Source organism: Anguilla anguilla, chromosome 3 (genome assembly GCF_013347855.1).
Source record: "Anguilla anguilla isolate fAngAng1 chromosome 3, fAngAng1.pri, whole genome shotgun sequence".
Classification (NCBI taxonomy): domain Eukaryota; kingdom Metazoa; phylum Chordata; class Actinopteri; order Anguilliformes; family Anguillidae; genus Anguilla; species Anguilla anguilla.
This window is the reverse complement of record NC_049203.1, coordinates 37,666,165-37,692,359: the sequence shown is the minus strand read 5'-3', so window position 1 is coordinate 37,692,359 and position 26,195 is coordinate 37,666,165. Positions and strand designations below refer to the sequence as shown.

The 26,195-nt window shown below is 38.0% G+C and overlaps 1 protein-coding gene across 1 annotated transcript; it reads left to right on the top strand.

The window, feature by feature from the left end:
• Positions 1-1,696: 1,696 nt before the first annotated feature.
• On the top strand, positions 1,697-18,459 carry tank (TRAF family member-associated NFKB activator). The gene is made up of 8 exons (XM_035411147.1): positions 1,697-1,882; positions 4,464-4,605; positions 5,325-5,436; positions 5,696-5,805; positions 7,750-7,817; positions 7,912-8,030; positions 8,766-9,148; positions 17,998-18,459. The coding sequence occupies exons 2-8, from the start codon at positions 4,507-4,509 to the stop codon at positions 18,166-18,168; spliced, it is 1,062 nt and encodes a 353-aa protein (XP_035267038.1). The 5' UTR covers positions 1,697-1,882; positions 4,464-4,506; the 3' UTR covers positions 18,169-18,459.
• Positions 18,460-26,195: the final 7,736 nt, after the last annotated feature.

The window sequence follows — 26,195 nt, the reverse complement described above, 5'->3', positions numbered from 1 at the left end:
ATGCACACAAGGGCCATTTTGTAATGAGGAACACTGGCCCTCAGTCCCAATTTACCTTATAATCACTCCCCCCTCTGTTTGAGTTATGCTTAATTATAACTTAAGGGCCACTCACAAGTGAGTGTTGAGGGGATAGGGAGCATAAAAAGCAACAGGTGCACTGATATACACTTGTGATCTGCTCCGGCAACCCTGATCAGAATTTACAAAGAATTAATGATGGTCAATAATAAATCATCACCACTTAAAAAATATCACCTAAAAGTTGGACACACTGGGGAACCTCCACTACTATGAACCTCCACATTTGCATTACAAATAATGATTACCCCAATTTAGATAGCTATATCAGTGCACTTTGACTTTGACAGCGCAATTGACAGAATTTGCTTTGGTAGAGACAACAGTTGTTTGCAAACAAGACAATACTGACAATAATAATTGTCTTGGTATTGGTATTAAATGGCAGTCAACTTACATTAGGATGTGGTCACCTTTGCCATGCTTCAATGACTCTGGTAATGACATTAAGCAACGCAGTGCCTGTAGGGTCAGCACATTAAAGCTAGCACTTTAATTTGCTCATTATTGTGGGAGTGTTCAAGGGCCAAATTAGTCTCACTCAGTTCTGGGACAACCCATGCACAAGGTGACTTTTGTGAACGTACAAAATGAGTGTTAGTGTGTAGGTGGAGTGATTACAAGGTGGATCGGGCAAATAAGCAATTGGAATGAGCCCTCTGGTCACTCTTGTTCACTTGTATGTGCATGCATACTACACGCACTGTGGCTGTGGCCACCAATGATGGTCTTTTTAATATTACAGAATATTCAATGTCCATACGCAGGGGTGCTGCCAGGAATTTTGGGCCCCATGAAAAGATCTCACAATTACAACACAGTCAGGGCCCTTGAACTCGCCATCTTTTGTGTGATTTGACAATTTAATATGAAGTCATAATTAACATCTGAAAACTGTTTTTGTATCCATGTATGAAAGGGTTTATTTAATTCGTCAAGGATGTTGGTATGTACAGTTAATTAGTTATTGTAAAAACCTGCACAGGAGCTCTGGGGGGACAGGACTGAATACAACTGCTGTCTCTTCAAGCAAAAAAAAAAAAAAAGAAGAAAAAAAAGAAAATTCTGTTTGGTGATATTTCACATAAACGTAACGTCTTGGTTTAAATTGCGTATTGATTATCTGTTAGGAGTCACGTGCAAACATGTTACACAGCTGTGGTATTTGCACAAAGTTATGTAAATGACCAGATATAACAGTTGTTTTTTTGTTTAAAAAAAAAAATAAAGTTATTGTTTTATTTATTTGAAATGGTATTGAATTGTAAATCTGGAAACCACCAAATATGTGACTTTATGCAAGGACAAGTGTTCAATCACTTGCACGGGGCCCACATTAGTTCTAAATGCAGAAGTAAAGCATACATTTTTATTTTTTTTATCGTTTTGAGGGCCCCCACTTTACATTTAGCTGTGTGCGAGTCGTTTTAATATTACTGTGAATGAGAATGCACATTACAAATGATAAATACTTGCTGTAAAATGACAGTTGGTTTGACAGGTTCTTCTGCACAAAGTAGGGTGCACAGAAGTTCATCTGCTCAGACGACGACCTCTTAAGCTCGAGTAAGCTACTAAAATGTTGATTGGTCAGGCTCCAGCAAGGCGGAAGTCAGCGGCGTAAGGGGGATTCCCCGTGGGAAGTTCCCAACGCATTATAAACATGTAAAATATACATTTGTACGAAATACAGTTTCCTCTCCCGCTTGTGCTAAAAAAAGTTGAACTTGAAGATTCAAAACCTGTCGCTGTGTCAAAAGACAGAATAAATGTAGATCTTGTTGAGAGTTTTCGATTTAAGGTAAGATATCGTTAGCTATAGCTGGTTAGTGTTCCCATTTACTATAGGGGAACCGGCAACTGAGCTAGAAGTCTGTAGTGACTTACATTACTTGAGTATGAGACGATAACGCATATCGACTCCAGAAAACGAAACTGCACTTTTGCATATTTTTAATACAGTAAATGTTTGTTTCAGAATATTTAGTCCAGTATTTTACTTGCTAGTTACGAAAGTTAGAAGAGCTGTATAGAGAGAGCTAGCTAGCTAGCAATGTAATTAGCTTTAAGTTATCGATAGTGTAGCTAACTAGTCGCTTGCTAGGCTAGCTATAGGGTTGCTTTTGTATTAGAGGATATCATGGCAAGGCCTTACATTTGAACACGTTTATTTATATTAAACGTTCAACTTCTAGCACGCAAAGCGGATGAGGTTAATCTCATCTTCGTTCAGTTGATGTAGGCTAATTAGATTTATAAATTAATGATGTTAACGTTACAGTACTCAGAATGTAGGAAATTGAACGGAAAAAGTTGTTTACGTGATATGAATTGTTGAGTGGCTTCCTGGTTATTTAGTAACCTTACTGAACTTGGCCAGAATACTAGTGATATGCGTAACCTAGCCAAATTTACTGTCGATAGGCTAAAGCCTACGAAAAACATAATCTGTCCATAATCATAAAACATTTTCTTTCTGTCATCTTCAAAAATAGTTCTACAAATAATACAAGCGCGGGCACACATACACACACACACACACACTTTTTTGTCAGTTCGTATCCTGTGATATTTTCACGATTATAAAGTAGTTTAGCTACACAAGATAATTAGTGCAAAATTATTTGAACGTCATTATTACACGATCCTTCCAATTTCATATTGTTTGTTATTCACAATTTTCTTTTTGTTTGATTAAGAAGATTAAAGAACTTGCTTTGTGCAATTTGTTAGGTGATATTTCTATCATGTGCTCTCCATTGTCTGTGTCGGTAAGAGTTTGTTTTGATCCCAGATTTGAAAATACTTCGCAGATTTTAACAAGCACGTCCATCATATGGCTTCTTGTTTGAAATGTTTATTTATTTTCAGTTTTCAAGTTGGGCTTTATAACATGTGTGTTTTCAACAACTCACCTATTGCAGGATGCATGAAGAACAGTAGGCTATCATGTTTAATTGCTTCATATTTTATTAATACTGTCAAACATTCGGCTATTGAGGACCTAGTCTATGGATTAGATGTAAGAACAGTGTCAGGTGTCACCAGGCTTTTTGTGACAGAGCTCACCAGTGCTTTCTTTGTTCTTAATGATGTTCCAAACAGTTGATTTTGGTAAACCTAAGGTTTGGCCTATGTCTCTGACTGTTTTTTCTTCTTCATATTTCTCAGCCTCGTAATGGCTTCCTTGGTTTTCATTGGCACAACTCTGGTCCTTATGCTGACAAACGCCAATAACAGACTCCAAAGGCAATCAAAAGCCTAGAATCAACACTGGATTCTCTTATACTCAAAATAAAGAAGCAATTGAACACACCTGACTAATCAGAAACACCTGTGCAGCCACTTGTCCCAGACATTATGATGTCCCAAAATTGGGGGATATGTATACAAAGTGCTGTTATTTCTACATGGTGAAAACAAAATGTATTAAAATACCCTTTAATACGCACTGAGAATATGCGCTTTAATCACACGTGCATTGTTAGATTTCAAAGGTTGTGGAGTACAAATTCAAAAAAAAAAGAAAAAACTTCTTTGTCCAAAACATTATGGAGCTCACTGTATATGTATGAGATACATAATCTACAGTCTGTATGTATTTTGACAGTGACACAATTTTTGTTGTTTTGGCTCTGTTTAGAAATGAAATTAGAAATTTGGATTAGAAATGAAACGGTGAATATGAGGTTAAAATAAAAACTGTCAGCTTTAATTTTGTCAGGTGATCCATGAAGGAATTGCGGCCCTTTTTATACATAGTACCCCAATTTTGGGGTACCAAAATTAATTGAACAAATGGCTAATACCACTTACGTATACAAACATACATATATGAACACTTGATTTAATTTTCGCAACTAGTTTTAAACATGTTTGAAAAGGGATTCTGTGGCATTTTATTAGGAAACTAATTTATGTCCAAGTAAATTCATGTCTGGGAGGCTTATAAAAATTACCCATTTATTGTCTTGGATATTGTCTCCTTAATATATATATCAAAAATATCATCGTGTATGCCTCATGGTACCCATGGCATAGAAGGTGCTCACTTAATATCATTATGTGTGGCTCCTCATCCAGCTATTAATTTGGAAAGGCACAGTCAGGTGCTAATTGCAGGTTTTTCCCTTTTCTGATAACCAATATAGCCATAACAATTCAGTAAAAGATACTTAATCTCCCGCAAGACTGTAAATGTACGTCAAAAAACTTTTTGGTTTTTGGTTCAGCCCGGCACTGTTTACAATTTAGGTATTTTGGAGTCTGGAAAAGTATGTCTGATATGCTCACAAAAACACAGGGGGGAAAAAAACATGCGTAGAAAGCCAGAGGCCATTTCTGTATGGCTCTGGTATAACTGGTACTGTTTGTGAATGCAGGGCTCATGACAGCTGTGTCAGTAATGATACTGAAGTGCAAAGCATGGAGAAGAATATTGGAGAACAGCTCAAGAAAGCCTTCGAAGCCTTTCGACAAGCCTCTATCGAGAAAGATAGCGCTAAAAAGGAACTCCAGCAGAAGGTAAAAGTGTAGAACATTGTGTGAGGAAGCAACTTAATAATAACAATGCATATAATTCATGTACAATCTCAGGGCACTCTAATAAAGGGAGCAGTGTGTTTATACAGGCAGTACCATGGCATAGTACCTGACCAGGTGATGCACTGTAGTTTTTTGAAGTGGAGCCACGCAACGAATACATTCAAAAGGCCAACTGTGACATTGTTTCACAATGTGGCTGATTGGAGCTGGAGTCCAGACTTTTATCGCTTGGTTAAATTAAACCTCTCTTTCAAATGTGTTGTAAAGCTCTGACTTTTGAATGCAGCCTTGCCAAGATGGATATTATTATTATTATTATTAATAATAATAATAATAATAATAATAATAATAATAATAATAAAGATATTTAAAATGGGAAATTTCTACTTGTCTAGGAAACCATTACTGTAGTACTATGTAGGATCTTTAATAACTATGGTTAGTCACTACACAGAGGAATTAGTTTATGCACAGGTTTGCTCAGGGGTATTTGTTCCCCCCCCCCAGATCTCTCATCCACATATGCCAAGCCCAGCCTCAGTTTGCCTCAGACAGCTAAGAGGAAGTTAGAGCAGCTGGCATGGTTACTGTCATTGAAAGAGAAGCCACACCAAGTCTGTTTATTTTGTATTTATGATAATGTGATGTGTCTGCCCTACCGTTATTTCACAAATCTGTGTTATCTTTGTGCATTGCAGACAGAATATTATGAAAAATACACCCAACAACTTGAACAAAAGATAAAGGACCAAAACCAGCTAATTTCTAACCTTAAATCTCAGTTGAATTTGGCAACAAAGCACACTTCAGGTTAGTATTTACTGTATTTTCTCTTATATATATATATATATATTTATATATTTCTGTGAACATTCATATTCACAGAAAGCCAATTGGTCTGCCCATTTGTTCTTATTCTTATGATGCAACACAGCAATGCTGCACATCAATGTTTAACAATATCTCTCATTTTAACCAGCTCTTGTGCTATAGAAAATTTCAAATGACAGTAGCAACAGTGTGTGCTCATTCTTTTTTATGGGGGCTGTTTGTTGCTTTTGTTTCTCAGTGGAGGGGAAAAGTTGTGAGCCGGGTCTCAGGAAACAGGAAGTAGAAACCTTATCAGACTCTGATCAGCACCCAGACGGCATGCCGTGCGTCTCCCAGGGGAGAAAACAGGTTTGATGTCACTGCCGCATTCTGTGTGACTGCATCCTATGTTTTCCACGGCTAGTTCTTATTGGTTTTGTGCAGTGTATCTGGGAAACAGTGATTTTCTGAAGATGATGATAAAACGGTTAGTTTCTCCAGTGCTGTTTTGGAAGGCAAACAGCCCAGCTCCATGCAGTGCAAGCCCCTTCCTGTTCCAGTCCCTAATGTGTCATACTGTGTGTCTTGTTACCCCTTCTCGAGCACTGCACTATATAAAGCTGCTCATAATGGCTGTGTTCGATGAGGTGTTTGTTGTTTTTCTTTCCTGTTCATTTACTGTATGTGGTGTACTCTGTATTTAAAAATATTTGTTTATTTACATTTACTTACTTTTTCACTAAACTTATATTGTTTTCACAGTAGTATGAGAAGTGCTTGGCAAATTGATTCTTCTTCATTCTTTTTCTTAATATTATTGCTGTATTTATTATTGCTATTAGTTATTATTACTGGCAGCACAAGCCTTAAAGCTGAGATGTTGTGGGTTTCTCTGAGCTCCAGTATATGTATGATGTATATTTTGCTTTGACAGAAGAGCGATTCTTCATTCCACAAAGAGTCTCATTTCTCCGGGCTTATATTTCTTACAGTAACAGTTATCAGGCGTGGGGCCCACGGAATGGCCATGCCATTTATCACTGATGTCATAATAGTCAAGAAGTGTTCAAACGCAATTCAGCAATTAAGTTCAGAGATGGCAGGAAAAAAGGTGGTACAGCATACAAGCCTCTCACAAAATGCATATTTTTGGTCAGTAGGTGGCACTCTAGTACAACATCTTCCCTGTCAGATGAAAGTCTGATCAGAACATTTTTTGAAGCGCCATGCTCTGTGCAGCAGTGGCATTTTCTAGGCTTGGGTATTGTGGAGATTTATTCAGTTCATGAGATTTTGATTTTTTTTTAGTTTTTTTTTTTTTTTTAATATCAACTTTAGTAGGGTGTGTAAACTACCACATGCCACTTCAATGTGCATTGTTGAATAAATCATTGGCATTCTTATGTTCACTAGATCGAAAAAGTATTATGCACTCAGAGGGACGTTTTGTCTCTCTCTCTTTCTGTCTCTCGCTGACACGCACATGCACACACGCACATACAAACGCTCATAAAACACACACATGTGCATACCAGACACTTATACATGCAGTAAGCTTTGGAAGTATTGTTGGTGTTTCCATATATTCATGTGCCCTTGCAACTCTTTCACTTCTTTATATTCATGAATTGAAACCAAACATCTTGCATTAGTTGTAAGACTCCCAATATTTTAATAATCAATCTACAGTACTAACATGAATACAAATACGCATGGAGACCTTTATGTGAAATATATTTGTTGACATTAAACAATTTTAGGAGCAATATTCACTTGTATCCAATTCAGTCATTGAGATCTGAAGTTTTATAACAAAAACCTCAACTGATAAATTCATGGATATTTGTCTGAAAACAGACCATTTGGAGCTCTTTTCATTTTGAGTTCCATGAATTATAAAATTCTGAAAGCCATTGTAATTGCCTTTCGGACTGATTCTGGTTTGTCAGACATTAGAGACGCTGCCACACTTATTGTGACATATTTTGTTCCAAACTTTTAAATCATGCTTTATGCGTGACTACAGCAATGGCTGTCATGGTTCTTGTTGCAACTGTCATATTTCACAAAGTGCAAATGGTTTACACACTTATTCCTGTCACCCTCTCTCTGCCCCCCCCCCCCCCCCCCCCCCCCCGCATGTTCACAGTGTAATTGTGCCATTTTGTTTGTTTATTTCTCTTTCTTTTTTTGGCGCAAAATAATTTCTGCGTAGTTTATAGATTTGAGGTACATTGTAGCGGGTGTCACAATTCTCTGTTCTGAATTCCGTGTCCGGTGGTGGTTAATTCCTGTGGCTTCGTTCTGCTTTAGGGGGAAGACTGCCTGGAAGCTGCAGTGGTGTCTCCACACGGCCTGCCCAGGCCCTCTCACACAGAGAAGTACGCGCCGCTCGCTTGCTCCTCTGCAACATTAGCCTCGCTAAAGTTTCCCCAAGCAAAGGATTGTCTTAACTTCTGTTCTCTTCCTCTTCAGCAAAGACGTTCTCGATGCGTTTCGTGAACTTCAGGGAAAATTCTTCCTGATCCGGACGTTAGCTAAAAAACAGAAGGATCACCTGAGAAAAATATGTTCAGGAAACAATTCGGCGAATGGTAATTTTGCAGCTTTTCCTCCGTTAATTTGTCACTTAAGGCTTTCAGGAACTGCTTTGCACTGACTTGTGGTAATAGCTTGCTTAGGACGAACGTCTACTTAACCTGAATGCAAACCAAATCTGACACTAATTTAATTATGAGGGGAAAAAAAGGTTGAGTTACAATTACTTCAAATTGTCATAACATACTGAAAATAATGATATATTTTTGCTTTTTTGCTGTGCTAGAAAAACTCTTAACTCTTAAGCAGAACAACACCTGTAACACAACAATTTTTTTGGTGCTATATTGCTCTGTTGAACTACATCCTTTAACCTGTGTTAAAATAGAATACTGAAGTAAATATGTTTAATTATCTCATTGGCAAAGTTGTGCGATGTTGGTTAGTCAACAGTAATTACTCAAGAAAGTGTTCTCCTTATCCTTACAGAAACAATTATTCCATTAACTCCATTTCATCATGCCTTAATCAGTCTCAAAAGCATTTCACTTGAATTAAGTGTTTCCCTTCAAGTTCTTACACAGTATTTCGAGTTTGGTAGATTTCTGAAATGAGGACTCATACAAAAATAGAACCGTGACTTGTGCACTGCATTTATATCGAGTCCTATGTTGGACCTAGTGTTTATTTCCAGACTGAGGGATTTTAGCCTGCACTGACCTCCCGTTTGTTTTGGTTGTTGGCGCTGAAGGCCTCGTGAGTGAAGGTGAGCTTTTTCGGTTGTCGCTCAGATCAGCAGTTCTCCATGCCCATCCAGTGCACGGACGTGACGGCGGCGCAGGCGGAGGGGCCCTTCTCGTCCGCCGTCCGGGGCGAGGAGCTGGCGACCGCGTCCCTGGCGTCCCGGGGCGCCAGCCCCGAGGACGGGGACTTCATGGACTCCCTCGTCAAGCTGAGCGTCAAGTTCCCGCCGTCCACGGACAGCGAATACGAGTTCCTGAACAGCACCCCAGAGAAACACATTGAGGCGGCCATGAGGAGGGAAGGGCCGGCCATGGTTGTCGTGGTCCCCGCAGTGGCAGACGAGGGGGTTGGCAGGTTCCCGTACGATCTTCTTCCACCTGGTTCTCCCTCCAGCCCACTCAACCCGGACAGTATTCGAGGTCCCCAGAAGGTAAGCCTAACATGAAGCGTGTGTTTCCCTTATGTGTCGTATGTGGTGTGCGTATAAATCCTTAGGCAGCATCCCACGACTGTAGCTTTACACCTGTCTGTCACAAATCTGTTGTATCTAATAGTAATTTAAATGAAGAACAATTTGGGAGATTAAAAACAAGAAAAAAATAACATACAACACCATTGGGGAGCAAAGGAAAAGGAATGGCAGAAAAATCCGCACTGAAATTTTTTATTTTTTTATTATTTGCCGTTATTAAATGGTTCTTGGCTATATTTTGCTTACTGCTCCAGAGATCTAAAAAAACACTCTGGAACAATGAATGTAAACCTCATACATGTTTTGCGTTCTCAAATATCTCTGTTTCACGGCTGTACTTGATCTTATCAAACTTAATTATGCTGCTTCATTCATAACTTGTCATGGGCCTGGGGAGCTGTGAAACACACATTCTATTACGTTACATGTTAGTTCTTTGCTCCTCGCTTGTTCTTTTCCCGGTGCCGTCGTGTTTCGGAGTGTGTTTTCTCTTAACTAGCACCCCGTGTCGAAACTCACAAACCGCACATGAAAAATTAAAACGTTTCGGGTAGATTTGAAGCTCGCTTTAAAGTGTTGTGGTACTGGTTTAAAAGCAACAAGGAGAAAGGAAACCTGAAATGGCGCTTAAACTTTGAACAGCATGGGCCTAGGGGTTAGATAATTGACAATTTTTTCGATAATAATGTGTTAAAGACTCCCCTGTCATGAAAAGATAATTGGACACATTGAAGGCAGAATGTAGTAGAATCGTTCAAGATCAAGATTGTTGTTTGCGTCACGCGACATTGTATGTAAATTGCAGGATGAACAGCTTTTCAGTGATCGCCCTGCAGCTATCTCAGTCATGCGTCAACTCAACGCTCACCTCAGTTACGAATAAGCTAACATTTTTTTATGGAATGTTAATGGAAAAGGTTGTGTTGAGGCCCTCCGAGTTTCCATTACAGCACTGCTCAACTACCATCATACTGGAAGTTTGCACCAAAGGAGGTTTCCCCATTTCCACATTTCCACATTTGCCCCCAGCATTGTAATTGTATAGCGAAACTTGGGTAGGACAGAAGGTCTGATGTTTGTCTTGTTCTGTGTGGCAGGATATGAAAGAAGGAGCATATACATTCACATATCTCACCAGGGATGTAATTTTGGTCGTGTGACAAGTCTATAAACAATACCTACAGTTGTGCCATGCTAGTGAGGTAGGATTTGTGAAACCAGCGAGTGATGGTGATAATGAATATAATAAAACTTCACCTATTTTCCCAGAGGAAATGGCTGAAGAAACCTAGTTCTTGGTCAGTGCAGAGAAACAATGTTTCTTAGGCCTTCAAACAAAATGTATCAGCGAGGGTCTTTTTCATTTGCCATTGTCTTTGTTTACCTTCCCAAGGTTTGAACCTGAAATTATTTGTTTTGTTCCTGGTAAATCGCAGGCAAAAATTAGTGTTAATTTACTGCAACATATCTCTACGTATCAGTCCCAAATCCAATGCGATTTAAAATTTTCTGTCCTCGATGGGAGACATGGCATCACATGATTTGGACAGTGATCTCATTCCCCCATATGACTGAAGTAGTACTCTCAGATCACATGATCTCACTGTGCCCAAAATTTTATAACTTTTAACTGGCAGCAGCACTTTTAGCTTTCTGAGCTCTCAAACTTCCCCTGATGGTATTGCAGGCAGGAACTGTTTTGGCCTTTAAATGAAGACTCAGAAGTGACCTGTTCAGTCTCTTGTTCAACATTTGCCTGCTATAGTTAAATCGGTCACACTTGTTTTTGTTAAACTATGGCTCACTGCTTTAGGCATGAGGCCAGAACTGAAACCCTTGTTTTCTCGTGGTGCAATAACAAAACATTGATAGATTGACTGAGGTTTAAACACCTTGACATTGTACTACAATTCCCAGCATTCTATGTCACACAACCCCTAGTTCTGAGGAGCGTCACCTGCATGTTGGACATTTAGTTTGGAAACCTTAATATTAATTATGATGAGCAATTATTGCTTTCTGGTGTGTTATTATGTATTATGAGTAAATTTGTTTTTGTCTATTACGTATAGCTACCATGTGTTAATCTATGTAAATAGTTTAAAATATTTCTTGCCCATAGAATGCTGTTGCTGTATACGCTAGATTAGAATGCATTGTAATTATGCAGCTGCTGTGTTCTCTCAGTTCTCTTCCTCCAACTCTGTGTACTTACTCTTCATCTCAGGATGCAATAGAATGAGAAATGTGCATGGAAGTATGGAAGCACTCCCATATCAGACTTTTACACTGGTGGGTGGCTATGGCAGCCTTAAGACTATTCAGTTCAATTTAATTAAAATCCTAAATTAATGCATTCGGGGCTTGATTTAAAACACTCCTCTCTCTCCAAGACATGGCCTAATGAGAAGGCATGCTGTCAATTCCATTTCAATTCAGTGAGTTTCCGAAATGAACTTGAGCTAATGAGCTCAGATAGCTCTGCCTATCTCCTGTGCAAATACTGTATCAACATGAACAAAATACTTGCGTGTGCAGTGTATCATTGAACTCTGTATTTCATATTTTTACTCTGTATTTCATATTTTTTTACTCTGACTTTTACTCTTTCTCTGGCAGTAGCTTGAGGGTACACAGCAATTTATGTACAATCCTTGCTGCAAGATATAGAGTTATATATAATTTGAAAGTTGCTTGAAACTGTATTGTCACTGTTTCGTAAAACCTTGTTTCACTGAAAGTTAAAGCAAACCTGCCATCACCAACCAGCTATGGAATGTATTACAATCTCATGCCACAGCTATATAGTTTCAAATTTCAGGTATTGGCTATAGTTAACTGTTATTTGTTTCAGATGTTGTGTCCTTGGATTTGGACAAATTATGTGACATTTTCTTTATTTTTCATTTCAATAGCAACAATGGAATTTGATTTCTGTGTTTCTGTAGTGATTTTTTAACGCTTTAAATAGGTGCACATCTTTATATTTTCAAATGAATTGGTCAGCTTGCATGCAGTTATCATGAACTCCACCCAGCCTTAATTGAACTGCATGCAAAACCTGTTTGTTGTTAAACAAGTACCATATTAGCTTGGGTTTAACAAAACCACAACAAGAAAACGTCTCCAAAGACAGTTGCAACCGTCCCAAGAGAATGGGATCGATGCAAGATCATATCGTTGCTGTGGTTTAAGTCTTGTCACCTTGATCCCATGCAAGTCCTGCTGTTTGAAGCCTGCTAAGCAAAGACTATTGCAATTCCCCTGTGGAGCCCCACCACCTGGTGCAGGAGTTTTTCTTTTTGTTCTTTGCAGAATATCCACAGTAGGCCTTTTCCCTTTTTTTTGGCAGGTTGAATTAGGCTTCCTCTACTTATTATGGACCTCTACTTGGTGTAAATGCTTGAGTAGAAATCATTTTTCAACGTTTAAGTTTGTAGCGCCGTGGCCTAATTCAATCATCCACAGTAGGTCTTTTCCGGTCTTTTGGTTGGTTGAGTTAGACCACGGTGATACAGACTTAAACCTTGAAAAATTATTTCTACTCAGGCATTTACACCAAGTAGAGGTCCATCACAAACCCATTCATTTTTGCACCTTCTTATCTTTTAACACGAGTGACTCCCACCAGTTCTGCCTCGGGGGCAAGCGTAACTGATCTTTCATGTTCTGTGTACTTTCCAGCAGAAATGGCACAAAGAATGTAAAAAGTAACCTTTGTCCCAAAGTTTGCATTCTCATGACTTATTAAGCTTCCAATATTTCTTAAGGGTATTAAGAAAATATATACAATCATGGTGGCATCATTGATGGTGGCCTTGGTGGCATCTGTCCCAAGGGCGGCTGACCACTTTCTCTGCTCTACTCCCTTCTCCATCTGTTACTTGGGGTGGTTACTAAGAATGGTAACTTTTGGTTCCCATGTCTTTTTTTTTTTTTTTTTGAGGCATTGTCACATTTATTCAGTCAGAATAAAACATCTCATCCCTACAAGTTTGACAGCTGCTGAAGCATTTAACTTGCTTTCAAAGCGCGACAATTGGACGTCGGCCATTCAGCGTCTCTTCTTCGCTATTTCTACTGCTTGCGTATAGCTAGCTACCGTTATGGCCTAGAGAACAAAAACGTCTGTGTTCCATTCAGCGAAACTCATAGAAACGCAGCTAAATGCAGTGTCTTCCGAAAGACTGTCACCTGTGAGGCAGGACACCTGAGCGGCGCGATGAAACGCCTGCAGCCGCAGCGCGGCGTTAATTTAAAACAATGCGCCGTCTTCGATAGCGCTGCGCCTAATGATAGCGCTACGCCTGCTCCGGCTGCCAGCGCCCATGCTGACTCGGCTTCAGCAGCTACCGTGTCACTAGCGTAGCAGATAAGCTACTTTCTTTGATAAGTTTACAAATATTTTTTTAACATATCCATTTTAGACTGTCTGGCAGCAACAGCCACCCCTCGCCCTCCTCCTCCTCCTCCTCCTCCCAGCCACGACGAACGTCAAAAACACTTCACTAGAGCTCAGCAAGGGAATACGAGCCAGGAGAGAATGCGGAAATGTCACAGTTAATTTTCCTTCAGAAGTATTATTGTTGATTTGTTATCGTTGCTACTTTGGTTCTGTTAACCTTATTTCATGAAGAAACAGTTTTTTTTGGTTCATTATTTTTCTAATCTTTTGGTGTAACCTAAAAAGAGAGTATTTATGATAAGACTGAATGCGATTTCCAATAGTTGCTAAAATCGCGCCCCCCACCCCCCCCCAAAAAAAAAACCAAACAAAATAGTTATCAGGCCAGGAATCGAGTAGGGAATCGAAAAAGAACTGATTACGCACATAACCTCGTCTACTACCCTCTCTGCTTTCTATCTGTCTGAATAAAGCAAAAACTATGAAAGGAGAGCAGACTGTCTGCTCTCCTTACATTGATGGTGGTATCCAGGATTGTGTCGGTTTTTTTCCCGCAAAAATGTTTTTCTTGCCTTTGAAATTCCCCACTTGACTCATCTATTTGTGTAATAGCAAGTGCTTTCTAAATGTAGCCTATCAGAATACACCAGAGGATACGGTCTTAGAATTCTCTATTGAAGCATTATGGTTTTTCCTCTCCTCCTTCCTCAGACAGTCTGTATAGAAGACCCCTGTGTCACTTGTGGGAGGATACAGTCCACAGATTATTTACAGCTTAAAAATCTGCAAATGTTGTCTGTAGTGATACTGATGGCTTCTGCATAAAGGGAGATTTGTTCACAGACACAATTTCAATACAGTGTAAAAATGCAATATCAATATCCTTAATATGTTTTAAAGCAATGATTACGAGCAGTAATTAAACAAATGTACAGTAGTGTTTATCTTTCATACAGTGCTTATATTACCTTTATTTTATTTAGGTAGTCCATGGTTATTAAAATCATCTGTCAAATTATCAAATTTAAGAAATGACTCATTGAAATTAGGCCATATCTTAAATAGCCCAGTGACCATTCAAAATGGGTCTCCATTCAGCAGTTTTATTTGCAATTTTAGTATTAACTCTTGTAGTATTATAAAGTAAATATGTGAAGGTTATGAAAATGTCTGTACATATTTATTTTCCATCACCCTTCTCCCCTCATATTAGAACAAGTTGTTTTTGTGGTGCATTTTAATATTCATGAGCTCACTACTTGATTGGCTGAGAGCTCACTTACCTGTTTGGCTGAAAGTAGGCAATTTATGACAGACCAGTCCACACAGGCCTTCGCAAAAGCATACTACCGTATTGCAGTTCATTAGTGAACTTGATTTGGTAAGGAACTGCTTGCTTAATAACTTTAGTCCACTAAGTATAGTCCAGTAATTTTTATTAACTAGCTATCATTTACTATAGCAACCTGTTTTCAATGTAAATGTGTTTTTTATCCATCTGTCAAGTGTAACATAAAGTCAAAATCACTACTACTACTACTACTACATTCTACTGCCTGAGGAGAAAAAAAACATAAACTGCCAGACTACATTGTGTGCAATATATTGTTTCTTTTTCTTATATTGGATTTCCATGATACCACCACTGACAAAAATATTTCTGGGACGTACATTCCCATAATAATTTGTGGATGTCCAACTCAATCCAGCCAACACCTTAGCACAAAGGGAAATCATGTAACTATCCATGTCTGGTTGTATCGCATATGTATTGAAGCCCAGTGGACAAAACAAAATGTATCACTGCTGTTGCATCTGGAAATGATTAGCTATCAATAACTTAAGGCAGTGATCAGGGAAATTGTTAGGTAAAGCACAAGGACTTACAGGCTGGACGTTTGCAGTTGGGTCTTGAATAGCTGGAACTGGTTTTAGTACGGCTTGGAGGCAAACCCAGCATTGCACTCCATCTCATTTAGAATGTTGCTTATGGAGAAGTGCCCTGACCAAACAAGAACTTGTGTGCTAAGCTGAGATTTTGGACAGTTAGATTTGTAGGGAGCTGGTGTAAAGATTTGTTTTTAAATGTACAGTCTGAAACTGCACAGCTAGCACCCTTCGTAGCCATTGCTCCATTTTCAACATAAACGTGAGTGGTCCCCGCTTGCAGAGGACTGGGGCTATTAAATTAGCAGGTAAAATATGATTGGTAGACTCCAGCAAAGTCAGTTTTCTATGTAGAAAAACAATTTTTCAGATGTGTCAGTTTCAAAAGGCAAATTACTAAAATCAGCTACACCTAAAACTTCTTATCAAACAAATTCACAAGTCTCACAATGTTACACTCCTGCAGTAGAGTCTAGAACCCATGCAAAACACTGAAATGTGTGAATTTCATCACATGTGCCCTTTAAAATAGTGGATGTTTTATGAAAAAATATTGGTGGTCAAAGGGAGAGAAATGTAAAGAAAGCTTCTATTAAATGTTGGTTTCACTATGAACTGCTAGACGTACTGTTAAATATGCAGAATGCCATGTTTTCATAAAATCCACTCACATTCTATTACTATGCGTTTATTTCTGTACATTCCCATTCAGTATATGGGTACAGCGATGTCTCTTTATGCCCAAGCTTTCTAGCACATAAAGGGGCGGCATGGTATGATCTATAGGTAAAAAAGTGAAGATTTGGGACTACTGCTTTTCTATGGCATTGTGAGAAAAGTTTAAATAGTTACTCAACTGAAAATCAGACATATCTTAGAATCGAGAAAAAAAAAAAAAAAACATTTCTTGTAATTTTGTGTTGTGGCACAGCTGTATTATATGTTGTATTCTTAAGAATTTGAACTACTGATCATTAAACCATACAACTGAGTGGAAGTTTATTTATATTTAAATTTTACTCATAGTATAATACAATCGGTGTCAGGTAATAATATTTCACTTGCTAAATACATTCTGCAACATTCATCGCTGTCATTACCCTGAATAAACGCACATACTGTTCGTTGCTTAACTGAAATGGCTACCTATACAGCCATTTTACAAAGGGATAAAACTGTACAAACAGTAATTGGCATAAGCACACACATCACAAGAGAATAAGTCTGTGTATATTGCCCTGCTGCTAAATACTGAGAAATACTGGGAACAGGTAGTGCAGTGTGTATCTGGGAGTGAAGTCATTGCCAGTAGACCATACCACCCAAAAATGCCTTGAAAATGTTTGATCAATTCATTGATAATGCAAAATAAATTTGGAAACTAAAAAACAATGGAGAACATGGCAAACTGTCTTCATAGAACTTGGAGTTTTGTGGACATCAGAGTATTAAACATGGAGCTATTACTGGGGCCCTGTAAAGACTGTGGCATCATCGCTCTGCTTGTTGCTTCAGGAACTGGAAATCCAATCCACACTCCTATACATAAACAACTTCTCAAAATCCAGGCTGGTTGTTGGGATTATGGGAGGTAGCACAGCAACCAAATACATTTTGGTATTTGCTCCATCTTAAAGAAACATGAGATGTCCTCACCTTTAATGTTAATGATAATTGATTATGGTTACTATGTGGAGTGGTGTACTCCAGCCAGCCTACACTGTTCCACAAATATATGTGAGTGGGCGGGGAAGAATGCAGCTCCAGCTTCACCGCTGGACTGCCTGCCCATTCGTTTAAATGGCTGCGAGAATCATACTGTGGTCTCCTGGTTTATACATTGGCTCGTTTCTCTCATGCCACCTCATGGAGGTCACCGAAGACATAGGAATCTGAAATGAGCAGCACCAAAAACAGAAGTGACATACTGTTGCCTGTTAACAATTGTAAGGAACTGGCATCAGGAGGAAAGACACTGGAATCATGCAGTATCAAAATCGGCGGTTACCAACCATATTCTATGACTATTGTGGATATAGCCTAAGGTGTATTTGTATTTGAGCCGGGTCTGTAACCACAAGGCTAAGGGTTTTCCAGATAGGAATTACTTTAGAATGGTAATTGAGCTGAAGGACATTAGTAGATGTTTAATTTGATAGTTTAGTTTCCAGTGATTTAAGTTGCCCCGACTTTTGGAGTGTATGCTGAGAGAAATCAGGTCTGGATCCATTGTTAGGTAAGTAATTTGGGTATCTGACAAAGTGGTGCATGGTAAAACAAGGTGAACTTATCTGAACTCATAAAACTTGTGAGGAAATGCAAAATTTTCAACACAGGAGAATGAGAAGCAGTAAGAGCGATTCATGAGAGGATTACTGGTTTAACTCCAAAGCGAGGGACGGTTTCTCTGCCTTCGATGAAAGGATTTAGGATTTTGTAAGAATTTCACATATGAGAAAACGTAAGCCAGGCAGACACTGTGCGATACTAAGCGAGACGTTTCTCTCCCCTACAGCTCGTCTGGAGCCCAGAGCTGTGTGAGGCCACAGGACTGGAGGGGAGCGCTGACCTCCAGCAGAACACCAGCCCAAAGTACTGCGAATTCTGCAATACCCTCGTTCCCCAAGACCACATATACAGCCACCTTAATTCACACTTCCTGGATGAAACCAGCAACGGACACTAGCAGACGCGAGTTCCTTCAATGGGTTTACTGAGGGTACATCTATCTCTTTGTAACCTCCCTGTGAATGCGTGTAGTATGTAGTGTGTCTGTTTACATTTACCTACACATTATGCCCTGGAACAAGAATGAGTTGCTCCTTCCTGTATACATATTTAATTTGTCTCTTCGTACGAGTAGAATGATAGGCTTTAGTGTTTGTCTTTAAAAAATTGTAAAGTCTGCTCAGCATGGAGTAAGTTCTGAATGGTTGTGTGTAATAAAGCCGTGCTTTTATTAGTTTTATCACCTGTACATTGCATTAATGTGTCCGTTTTCTTGACTGGAAGCATATTGAAACGGCCTCAGGCCGTGTCTGAAGATGTTGAAGGGTGTAAAGTGGATCCTGTGCCATGGTCCGCCTGATGAAATATTACACAGGGTTTCTCCTGGACTGCAACTGAACGTTGCAGGCTGTAGTTTGTAGAGGAATCAGAACATAGAGCGTAAATGTCACGCTGAATGTTGTGGATATCTTGTGAAGAGTGTGCAAAGAGGCTTTTTTGTCATTTCGAGTGTAGTATCAGGGTTTAAAAACGCGGTACTTCAGTAGTATTTTGTGTGTATAGTACACGCACACATAGACACATATTTTTATGATAATGTATTTCCCAGGAAATATTTTGCATTTGCCTTCTGAACACAAAATGACACAACAGCACAGATTTCAGGTGGGCTACCGCAACTGTGTAGGATGCATATCCTTTTTTTAATTCTCTGCTTTCTGATCTCTTACCCATGATAATGAAATGAAATGAAAATGAGCAAACCCCACACATTATTTGACAGTAAACACAAAGCTTATTTTCTATGGGGTTCGTGGCTTTTTGTTTTTATTTTTATCTTCATCTTTGTGAGATAGTCCATGGAAATCACAGGCCTAGTGCATTAATTGAATGTATTATACATCAGTTCAAATATTTGTAATGCACTCTGCATTGATTTTTAAGGATCATGCAGACATATGGGCTTGGCTCATATGTCTTGGCTCATTATGCTGGTCATGAGCATTTAATTAAAAGTTACTGAGGCAGCATTCAACTTCTAATTGGATAAATGATCTAAATTGATTTTAAAACAACTCTAGTGTACTGTGCTGCATATTTTCTCAATAATTTCTATTATATTTCTTTTGTGAAGCATAACATTTTCCCATGGAATTTTTGAAGAATTTAGCAAATATGGAAATTTAGAAGAATTTTGCATTCATCAGATGTTGTTGACTACCAAGGGGTATGGAAAAACTAAAGAATATATATATATATATATATATATATATATACAGTACTGCGCAAAAGTCAGAGACCACCCTTTCGTTTGTTCAATTTCCAGTTAAATCAGCCATTCAGTGTACATTTTTTTTGTTTCAGTGTCAATGCAGGAAACATTTAACAGAAAATTAGAGGAAAGCCTGCACCCCTGCATATAATACCAGATCGGTCAGCATTAGTCCACTCTTTCTTTTGTGGACCATACTACCACTTTTAAGTCTTCCATCCTTCCAATCAACAAACAAGTTACAGCTGTGTTCTCCCAACAAAAATGGTTACCAAAAGTGTCAATGCCATTATGTTAGAACCCTTTGCCTTCAAAAGTGACTCAACATTCAAATGAATAACTACCCAAGCACGCTTTAGTTGTTTTGTAGATTTCTTTGCCATGTGCGTCTAAAATGGTGAAAGCATATTTTTTCTGATGAAGATGATAATTCAACTGCATAAGGAAGGTGAAAGTCAAAGGAAAATCCTAGAAGGATTGCAGTAATCTTTTGACAGGAGTTCAAAAGATTACTGCAAGATATAGAGAAAATTGGACTACAGACCACTGAGATTATCACCATTCGAAAGACAGTACTTAACAATTTAATTTTTTATTTACCTTGCGAGATAAACCTCCACTCGTTGCATCAGATCTAAAGAAATCCACAGGTCTTTCTGTCGATCTTTCCTATGTTGAGGAGACAACTCAATGCTATGGGTCTGAACGGATGCAGAGCTGTCAAAAAGCCACAACTGAGAAAAGGAAACAAACAAAAGAGAAGAAAATTTGCACTAGTACACCAAAACTGGCCACCTGAGATGTGCAATAAGATTATATTGACCAATGAGTCTAAATTTGAAATTAACTGAAGTAAGAGACGGCAGTATGTATGCCACCAAAAACAACGAAAGACTCTTAGTACAGCCATCAGTCATAACAGGGCAAGTTTGGGGTTGTAACAATATCTGGAGTTAGTGATTTGGTTTTGAGGCATCATGAATGCTGATAAATACAAACAAAACATGTCTGCAATATTGTTTGGACAACATTTCACTGTGAGCATATTCATACGGCAAAGTAATGACCCCAATCACTGAACTTTAGAGGTGCATTTCCCAGTGGATCTCTTCGAAAAACTCAAGTCAGTGCAAGAAGTGCAAGTCTCCTGAAAAGAATGGAATCTGTAATAAAGGCAAAGGGTGGACACACTAAATACTGGATTATTTGGTGTTGTATAGTTGTGGAGGTTTTGGTGTCATTTGTGTTAAATATATGTTTGCAACATTATTGACACTGAAAAATAACTTGCACTTAATGGCTGTGTTCACTGGAAAGTAAATAATCTTTATTTTTCTAATGAACATTTTCTTGAAATCATATAAAATCCAATGTCAAAAATATTTCACCTTTATTTACTGATCAGTAAAAAGCATATTTCTGTCAGTAGAGGAAATGAATATAAATTCTGTATTTAATTTCTAGATTAATTTATAAATGTATTCTATTGAAGTGCCTTCACTTACAGTTTGTATACAATTTCTTTAATGCTTGAAACAGAGCAAGAAATTGGTTAATGGTGGGTTTTAGCATTCTGCCTACAAACACTGCTTGATTAAGGGGCATGTTTATTACAGCTTTGCAAACAAATGTAATAATTTTCACAAACTTGTGAGAAGATGTGTTAAGGAAATATGGAAAAAATATGTGTATTTAAACTCAGCCTTGTGCAGAGAGGACCTTGCAGCCCCACGGATACGGGCTGGTAACACTTGTGTTGTGTCGATGAGCTGGTGTGAAGATTGCTAACTGGTTGTTTTATTAGCTCCGCTTTATATATGTGGCTTTGGCATGCTGATAATTCAAGGCCTTTATTTATAATACATGGAGGTCATGGGAAAAATCCTATGTGTATATATATATATATATGTATGTGTGTGTGTGTATACATTCTGTAATTTTACATTTCAATGCACCATTAACAAAACTGGTCACATATTTTATGATAATAATTATGAGCGCCAGTTATGTTAAACCCCTTTGTGAACTTAATGAAAATAATGAAATGTTGAAATTACAAGAACAACTGAAGTTCCTCTTGTGTGATATTTTTTGTGCTTTGTTTTTTTTATTTTTTATTGTACCTATGCATCATGAGTAGATTCTTTAAATAAAGAGTCTATATTATGCCATTTGAATGTTTTTTTTTTTTTTTACACGAAGGAACTTGATTATCGAAATAATTCTGAGGTTAACAGTTGAAACTCAGAATTATACAGTTTTAAAGTACTGTTGCTGATTCTGTATTAATTGGTTTCTGTATTCTGGATTCTGTATTCTGTATTAAAATTGCTTCTCGTTTGTCTGGAGATACCAAGTGACATTCTGTACCAGAAAGTTTTTTGTGTAATTTGATGCATTAATTCTACATGACCTAGAGAAGTTTCAATTTAACTGTGAAAACAGGATTTAAATTTAATGCAACAGGAGTCGCAAACTGTATTTTTCATTTGTTTTTACGCTCATAAGCAGTGGAACCACTTTTTTCTCCAGTTTAAGAAGAAAAATTGTCTGCTTCTGAGGACCTGCAACAACACAAAGCCTTGAGAAATTGAGTCAAAAATTGCTTTAAAAATAATCTCAACTTATTCAAACTATGCTCATTTGCTGTACGGCATGTACAATGGACTCATTACATTTAATTTAATACAAATCTCATGCATATTGCATGGTCGAATTGGTATGAACTAAATTTGTCTATTTACAGATATGTCTAATGCTCACTGTCTAAGTATTCACTCGGAATTATGGCCAGCAAAGAGTATTTATTCCGAGCATGTAACAAATACAAGATAACCAGTCTCCCTAATGATTTTGCTTTGGAAATCTGTGAAGGGATGGTGAGGCTTGCACAGGCAGTATGGTGTTCTCTCTGGAATCAAGGACAGCTGCTTGCACATAATTATGTTGTCATTGCTCGTTATTTGGAAGAGAAAAGCTGCACTGACAGTTACCGGGTCCATGTATTTTTTTTTTCTTTTGTATGTTTACTCAGTTGTTAATAAAATAATGTAGGCAGCAAGAGAGGGGGAAAATCCGTTCTTGAAAGAATCTGGCTCTCGGGAGTCCGGTGTTGCCCACCTTGTGGCTTGTCTCTTCGGTGGAAGCCATCTTGTTGTTCAGAGTGTTGTTTTCTTGCACTGCAGCAGGTACGTTTGGGGAGAGCGTTTGAGAAATAAAAAAGGAAGAAGGAGAGAGGGATATGGATTGAAACGATGAAGCAGCAGGCTGATTACGAGGTGTCAAAATTGCCAGGAGCAAAAAGGTGAAAGCAATCAGGGGTGAGAAGAGTGCAGCATTCGTGAGGGGCACCTAATTATCCATCTCATTTGTGGCGTGCAGCATTCGAGGCAACGCTCGCCCGCTGAACGGTGACAGATTGGTGCGGAGGAGAGGGGAGGTGTTAGAACAATGGGGCCCAGCTCACAATCATTACTGCATGCTAATCAGAATGGCTGATGTACTGCCTTCCCGAACTGCGGAGAGTTCACCGAGAAATTGTAAGTCGGCAGCTTCAGGGTAATGCAGTGGCCTCTGTCATTTCAGACTGGTGGAAAAGGGAAGAATTCAACAGATTTATTTTTTTTATTATTGACACCAGTTATTCCAAAGCTTGAATGAGCCAAGGGGTCCATTTGAGTGTGGTCTGTTTCATCCGTACACTGTAAAATATTGTAAACGACACTGATTTAGAAAATGTCTCTCAGCAGATTGGGTATATGGACTATGTTTGCTCGACAAATTTCAACTGTTAAGGGGCTGGACTGCTATTTTGTATTTCTTCCACCCATCAAGAAAATATTTTTCTTTCCATGTGGTGTGTAGATTTATTAGATTTCACTACTCCTGAGTGTTCAGAACAAGCATTATTCAACCCCTCAGAGGAAAAATGTGGAAACACAAAATATATATTTTCATTTGGGAAATTAAATCATTGTAGACTCAATATAAATTGCCTGTGAGTAATGTCCATATAATAACATTAAATTGGCATCTTTTGCCAATCAAACATCTGTTGTTGTCTTATTCATACTTCATTATACTTAAGCATTTGCAAAATGTCTTGTTAGATGAGAAAAAAGCATTGAGATCAAATGTATTTTTATGTCTGCTCATTCACTATATTAAGATTAAATGTTTCTCAGATGTCTGGGTATTCAGCCTCTCAGCGAATGCCCTCACAGGTGGGCTGGACATATCATATGGAGTCTGATGCAGTATTACACATTTTCAGATCATACCAACGATAAGGTATTCTTCTTATTTATAATATTACTGTCTGGTAGAGAGTTTAGGTGTGTGTACGTATGTGTGTGTAGGTGTTATTGGAAGTGTTCTACGTTTTTTGTTTGACAATGAATAAACAAATTAAATCAATATCTCAAAAACCATATGCTTGCAACTGTCACACAAGAAAGTGATTTTCTTGTTTAGTTTATTTTGGATATGTTGACATGATTATTTGATACTACACTTACAAAAAAACACTTGTCTTGTATCATTACATTTTCACAAATAACAGTAAAATGTTTTATGTGGAATTTAAATATAGATGGATTACCTTATAGCATAAAATGTGGTATAGTGGTTCAGCTTGCCAACAGGGCTGCAATTTTGGTTTCCTGCAGGGGAACCAGCTGTTTTACTCAAATGCAGCTGTAGAAAGGGAACATCCTGTATATTAAAGGTAAGCCATCTATTTATTGAATAAATAATGTAATTAGATGTCATTAACAATTACATGTAATTAGAAATGTCATTAAATAACGTACAAAGAAACATCAACTACTGGCACTGTAGATTACATTTTTCAAATGACAAATTTTTATAGGTAGCAAAAATATTTGTACAGCAAGGTGTACATTTCCTATTTTGGTTGGCAAATACCCTTGTAACACCTGACAAGTAGATGGTACAGATGTACAGAAATGCTATGCACACACAATGATGTCATTGCTCAGAGGCTATAACATGCATCTCAGTGGAACGTAATCCAAGCTAGTAATTAAAGGAAACATGCCTGAAATAAGATCATACTTTTTCCCATACTGAGATTTCAGCAAAGAACTGTTTGCAGTTCAGAATGCTCGTTAATCCCAGCATCGAATATGGGTCACCTTCAATGAAATGTTCGACGGCATACTTGAACAGGTCAGGTCTCCTGTCTGTTACAGCCCTCGGGTGGTAGAATAATCTTCCCACTGCAGTCAGAACAGCAGAAACCCTGCCCTTCTTTCAGCACAGACTGAAGACTTACCTCTTCGCCACAGCTCTTCTGACTCCTTTTAGATAAGCTTTCTATTTCTCTTTCTTTATCTGAGTTTCCATTGTCATAATGTTATTGTTATGTAAAGATAGCTTATCTGTTGTACCTTCTTTAGTTACGATACAAATTGTTTTTTTGTTTGGTTAATATTACACTTATTGATTATAAATGGGCCTCTGGGACTTCTTGGTGGTCATAGAGGCCCATTTATAATCAATAAGTGTAACTAAATAATTGTAACTAAAGAAGGTTCAACAGATAAGCTATCTTTACACAACTACACCATTATGAAAAATTCAGCACAGACTGAAGAGTAAGAGTGTCTGGCAAGTGAGTTTCATGTAATGTATAATGAACAGATAACTCTAAATTCACTCTATTTCACTCTAATTCTATTTTTGGCATGTGATTCCAGGGGACTCAACTTCTTTAATTTAATAAATCTGGAAAAAATATACTGTGGCTAAAGGATGAACTTGTTTTAATTGTGATACTAACTGCATTAATATTAAGGTTCGTTCATTACTGTATACATACTAAATAGATGGTGCTTTCAGGAAGACAGGAACAAATACATGATGCATGTGTGTATTGTACACAAAATACAGCAATGAGCTCAATGAAAGGTTTCCATTCTCATTTTTCCAAGCATGTTCTATTGTTTCACTCAGTCCAAATACCCTTTAGTACCGGGACAGTTTCAACGTAATTGCATTTCCTCCTAAGTGTCAACACGTCTGTAAAAACCATTGAATCATCATCACTGTGGAAGCTGTATGAAAAGTACAACTTTAATTTGCCATGAAGGGCCTATCAGGCCTTGTGAAGTTGAGCGAAATTGGCTTTGGGAAAAATGCCAAGTGTGGCATCTCCAGCAAGGTTTCTAGGAGAGATGAGAGCCAAGACAGCATCTGCCTATACATGCAAATTGGCAATTACAAGGAAAAAAACAAAAGACATTCATTCAGACTAGAGTAGAGTACCTGAAAGTTTTCTACATTAATGTGGGATTTACACAAACCCATTATATATATATATATATACACCAGCGTACCACTGAATTATCCATAGCCTACGCATCAATACTTGCATATACATTAAATTTTAACACTTTAATGATTTTTCAAGATGAAACGACATATTTCGGTCGACTTATATATTTCATATAATCCAGTATAAATATCAAATTAATCGAAATGAAATGTAGCTTGTGTAACAAACAGCAATAGTAGACTACATTAGACGTCCAAAACCATCCACTGTGCAACAAGGTGTGGTTCAATTCAAACATATTTTCGTTTTCAATTTTTTAGATTAAATACTGTTTACTGTTGCTCATGTATAACATTTAGGCCTATACATCATCATATTATTTAATCCTTACAATAATAATGCGAGTGAACCGCTC

What these genes read in the sequence shown, in the direction of transcription:
- tank (XM_035411147.1), top strand. Translation starts at nt 4,507, where the DNA reads ATGGAGAAGAATATTGGAGAACAGCTCAAGAAAGCCTTCGAAGCCTTT. An exon ending in TCTCCCAGGGGAGAAAACAG is followed by an intron (nt 5,806 to 7,749) that starts GTTTGATGTCAC and finishes GTTCTGCTTTAG; the next exon opens with GGGGAAGACTGCCTGGAAGC. An exon ending in AGGCCCTCTCACACAGAGAA is followed by an intron (nt 7,818 to 7,911) that starts GTACGCGCCGCT and finishes CTTCCTCTTCAG; the next exon opens with CAAAGACGTTCTCGATGCGT.